Here is a 5,151-nt window from a genome sequence, read left to right on the forward strand (position 1 = left end):
CCAAAATCAGTTTGATATGTTGTATTTTCATTTTAATTCAGTTCAAAATACTTTCATTTCTCATTTGATTTCGCCTATGTCCCTTGGGTTATTAAAGTGTGTTATTTAGTTTTCAAACACCAAAATCAATTTAGAATTTAGGTTTTTCTTTCATTGTTCTGGCCTACAGAAGGAAACTTCCTTCTCTTTTCTGTTACTTTCCTTCACAAGGATTTTGGCTATTTTTCCTCAGAGTTGAGGAAAGTCAGCTACCAGGGGCAGATCTTATCTTTGATTTGCCTTTACCTGAAGACTATACATGGGATGGTCCTGGCATTCAAGGCTCCCATAATCTGGACTAAACACAGCTTTCCAGGAGGGGCATGTAAGTGCCAACACAGTTAGATTCTTTCCCACTTCCCAAACATGTTTGATTCTGTTCATTCTGTTTTATATGAGAGCTACTCTCTTCCCCAATCCTTCATGGAAACCATCATTCAAACACATTTTAGATGCTCCCTATTCTGTGAAGTCTTTTTCTGGTCTCTCCAGATGCTCTCTTCTTAAAATCTTCACAGCTCTTTTATTTAAAAATATGTTTAACACTCCTCCTACTGCCTTTATAATACCAAGGCCATTAACTTTCTTCTCTCTCTTATTAAAATCAAACCCCGCTCCCTCCAAGGAGGCCAAGCAGTGCCCCCTCCCTCTCCCCAGCTCTCCATACATATCTGCTGGGGGGAAAATTGTGATTTTTCTCTTTCCTCAATGTGCCTGATGGACTAGCATCTTAGACTTTGCCATGATGACAACATTCTAAGGTAGGAAAAGACCACAGGAGGGACAGAGCTTTTGAGGACATGTTAGGAGTCCCAGGGCCTTGATTTTCGCACAGATACAAGCTGACAGTGGGGAAAGAATTCACAGCCCCAGAGTGTGGGTGGCTCAATGAAGAACTCTTCCCCTGTGTGCGAGGAATCTGCATGGATGAGCAGCATCCTGTGTGGGGTAGGCCTTTTTTATGAACTCATTAACTCTTTATAGGAGACAAAATCACTGACTAACCGAGTGATCGTATAACATTCGATATACATATTAATGAGCAAAATGCCAGTTTTCTTGCATCAACTCCCACTACAGGCTTATATAAGATCTAGAGAAGGAAGGTTTTAGGCTCCAGCAAATGCAACCGTGGACAAAGCCGGAGGCCAGCCTTTGAGCACCATGACTTCCGACCACTGCAGTTCTCCCCTCAGGGGGCAGGTTTCAGAGGCCAAGGCTGCCTGCCAGGGCCTCCTGGCCAGCCTGGCACATGCCAATCGAGTTCGAGTGGGGACCACCCCTCTAGGCCGACCCAATCTCTGTCTGCCCAACAGCTGCCACAATGCTTGCCCCTTGCCAGGAACCCGCAACATTCCTGCCAACATCGGAAGCTGTGGGGCCTACGGTGAAGGCACCTTGAACGGCCATGAGAAGGAGACCATGCAGTTCCTGAACGACCGCCTGGCCAACTACCTGCAGAAGGTGCGGCAGCTGGAGCAGGAGAACGCGGAGCTGGAGACCAAGATCCGAGAGTGGAGCAAATGCCATGAGAGCACCATGTGCCCCAACTACCAGGGCTACTTCCAGACCCTCGAGGAGCTCCAGCAGAAGGTGAGGTTTGGGGTTCTCCAGGTCATGGGTTGGCAAACTGTGGCCCGTGGGCCAAATCTGGCCTGCTGCCTGATTTTGTAAATAAAGTTTTATTGGCACAGCTGTGCTATTTCATTGATGTATGGTCTTTGGCTGTCTTTGTGCTACAATGGCAGAGTTGAGTAGTCATGACTGAGACCCATGGTCTGCAAAGCCTAAAATATTTACACTCTGGCCCTTTACAGACAAAGATTACTGACTCTGGCACTAAATGTCCAGGGCCTGGACTGGCAGTGGAAGCAGCAATAGCTGAAATGTTTTTTAGATGTGGGAAGAGAAACTCTCAAGTGGAGGTGAATGGGGACGTGTAAAAGATGAGACGTAGGATTTGCCTTGCCAGGATTCTGAGTTTCTGCTTACTTAGGTTCAGTACTTAAATTCCTAAACTGTAGTTGCAAAAACAGTGCAACTAACTTCTGGTGCAGTAAAAGGGGTCAGAGGAGTATGCTCCAATGTCCTGCATGAGCCAGAGTATATCCATTCAGTAGCACTGGCCTCTTCTGCACATTCAGAAAAGACCTTTGGGGAGGTTAACCAACCAGCGCAAAGGACTTCTTACTAGGAATGGATCCCACCTAAAAACTTTCATAACCAGCCATTGTTCTCGGGTCTAGACTCCAGATCTTTTCGTTTATATCTGGCTAAGCATCACATCTGGCAAAATAGAATGATCTTTTTTATATGTTCAGTTTGCACAAGCATCTCTTACACGTTTGGGAGTTTGTGTTTGTCCAAGGGGATGTTGCAGTTTGAACCCAGCCAACAGGACTTCTTTTGACCTGAGGCCACAGATGGTCTCAGTGAATCACTGAGCCTACTTTCTTTCCTCAGATCCTGTGCATCAAATCTGAGAACAACAGGCTGGTCATCCAAGTTGATAATGCCAAGCTGGCTGCAGATGACTTCAGGACCAAGTGAGTTGGGGTCAGGTGGGGAGGGGACAGGGCCAGAGGCCTCTTCTGGCTTCTTCTCTCCTGTGATGCAGTTGGCATCAGAGATGTAATTGAACAGGACCAAACCAACAGTGCCAGCAAGAGAAAATAAAGGACAAGTAAGCCCAAGATCTTGGAAGAACAACCCCCACCCCCCCATAATTGTTTAGCCTTTAGAGTTGACAACATGACAGTTTAGAACCACCGGCCACTTGATTCCATTGTAAGAAGAACCTTGTGAAGTATGCAGGACAGTGATGGTCTCTCCTTCATGAGGACGCAGAGGCTCAGAGTGCTGATGTGACTTGCCAGAAGTCACGTGGCTACTGAGAGGTAGAACTGGAACTTGGCCCCTGGTTTCCTACCCTGAGGCCATTTCCTAGGAACTTTGCTGCCTCAGTGAGGATATGATTCCACACTGCAGCCTGACTAATGTGTGAGCTCTAGTAATTCATGATGCCATGGAGGCATGTGGAGGTCACAGGGTTTATACCACCTGAGAAGGTCCCGCCTGGGAGCAGGAAGGGGCCTTATGTTTTGTCGTCTTTCTTCAGGGCACCTGGAAGCCTCACTCCTCTAGAGCTAAAGAAAGTCATTTCCTTCATTCCATGCTCGCTGTTGGCTTTTAATCTGAGAGAGATCCCAGGGTCCGTCTCAGCAGGGAAAATGGAAGAGGGGGTTCTGCGGTGATCACACTGCATCGTAATTACCTCATTACTCTGCTGCCTCCCCTCTGGCCGTCAGCCATCTGTCCATCCCAGTATCCTCAGTACCGGCCACTTTGCGGGTTCATCTTAGGTGCTTAGTGTTGAATGAGTGGGGAGCACCCTACTGCTTTCTGACTATGAGCACACTACACAGCAAATGCCAACTCACAATGAGATTGCAGAGAGGAGCCAGTGACGTTATGGGTGTACGTTGGGTCCTGGGGTCCCTTCTACCCTTGAACCTCAACTCCTATACCTGATTTGGTAAAGGTACCAGATGGAGCACTCACTCTACCAACTGGTGGAGGCCGACATTTGCGGCCTGCGCAGGGCGCTGGATGACCTCACACTTGCCAAGTGCGACCTGGAGGCCCAGGTGGAATCCTTGAAGGAGGAGCTGCTCTGCCTCAAGAAGAACCATGAACAGGTGGGGTCCTTTGTGTATCTGTGTAGACGTCTGGGGAGTGAATGCAGGCTCAGCTGAAGGAAGAAACGAGGCTCTTCCTCTGGCTCAGGATGGAAGCTCTGCAGGCCCTGCCTTATGGTTAAGCCTCGGAAGCTATGAAGAGGAGCTCTGGTATTCAGTGGGAGCATGTTCTTCATCCGCAGAGGGTGAAGGAAAATCATTGGGATGACGGGCAGTGGGAGATCATTGAGGCTTTGGGTGGAGGTAGTAGGAGCTCAGTGAATAGGACATCCTCCTTCTGTGCCCACAGGAAGTCCACACTCTGACGTGCCAGCTGGGAGACAGGCTCCTGATTGAGCTGGACACGGAGCCCACCGTGGACCTGAGCAGGGTGCTGGAGGAGATGCGGTGCCAGTACGAGACCATGGTGGAGACCAACCGGCGTGACGTGGAGCAGTGGTTCCAAGCTCAGGTGAGACGGTGCTGTGGAGCAGGGGGCAGGGGGGCTGGGGGAGCCCGGCTTCCATGTGGGCCAGTGAGCTGACCTGTGTCGTTTGTCCCACTGTGCTTCAGTCTGAAGGCATCAGCCTGCAGGCCACATCCTGCTCCGAGGAGCTGCAGTGCTGCCAGTCGGAGATCCTGGAGCTGAGACGCACGGTGAATGCCCTGGAGGTGGAGCTTCAGGCTCAACACCACCTGGTGAGCTCCTGTGTGTGCATGGAAGACTGGGCTTGGCTCCCACTCCCAGGAACAGTTCCGGGTTCAGTATATGCCTCCCTTAAATAGAAACCAGGGCACAGCCTGAACCTTGACCTCATCTCCTTAGCATTGAACATTCTCATGATGTGAATGCTGAGGGAATGCACATTAACCCAGATGAGGAAGGTTCTGCAAACCCCTCCCAAGGTCTACGATGAAGAGCCATAGCACATTGTCCACTCCTCCAGCTAGAGACTGCTAACAGGGGCTGGACTGTCCTCTGGCAACTTCCTGGGGGTGTCATCATCTGGCTGCAGAGCCTGCGGGCAGGAATCCATGCTTTTTAACCTGCTTCTCAATTTCTTTGGCATCACAGAAGGACTGTCTGCAGAACTCCCTGTGTGAGGCCGAGGCCCGCTTCGGCACCGAGCTGGCCCAGATGCAGTGCCTGATCAGCACCGTGGAGGAGCAGCTGGCTGAGATCCGCTGCGACCTGGAGCGGCAGAACCAGGAGTACCAGGTGCTGCTGGACGTCAAGGCCAGGCTGGAAGGCGAGATCGCCACGTACCGGAACCTTCTGGAGAGCGAGGACTTCAAGTAGGTCCTCTGATGTCTGTGTCAATGTCACGTGTAAAAGCAGAGACCTCTTATTGGCAATGCCCTAGAGGTGGCACTGCAGACACAATCTTTGAAGACAAACTTGTTACCCAAGGTCTAAAACCCTGTTTGCTCCTCC

General features: G+C 50.1%; 1 protein-coding gene across 1 annotated transcript; it reads left to right on the forward strand.

The window, feature by feature from the left end:
- Positions 1 to 1,203: 1,203 nt before the first annotated feature.
- Positions 1,204 to 5,016, forward strand: LOC102241296 (keratin, type I cuticular Ha7-like). The gene is made up of 6 exons (XM_005861966.1): positions 1,204 to 1,632; positions 2,503 to 2,585; positions 3,581 to 3,737; positions 4,027 to 4,188; positions 4,290 to 4,415; positions 4,792 to 5,016. The coding sequence occupies exons 1-6, from the start codon at positions 1,204 to 1,206 to the stop codon at positions 5,014 to 5,016; spliced, it is 1,182 nt and encodes a 393-aa protein (XP_005862028.1).
- The last annotated feature ends 135 nt before the right edge of the window (positions 5,017 to 5,151 follow it).

This window comes from Myotis brandtii, unplaced genomic scaffold (assembly GCF_000412655.1).
Source record: "Myotis brandtii unplaced genomic scaffold, ASM41265v1 scaffold157, whole genome shotgun sequence".
NCBI classification, from domain to species: domain Eukaryota; kingdom Metazoa; phylum Chordata; class Mammalia; order Chiroptera; family Vespertilionidae; genus Myotis; species Myotis brandtii.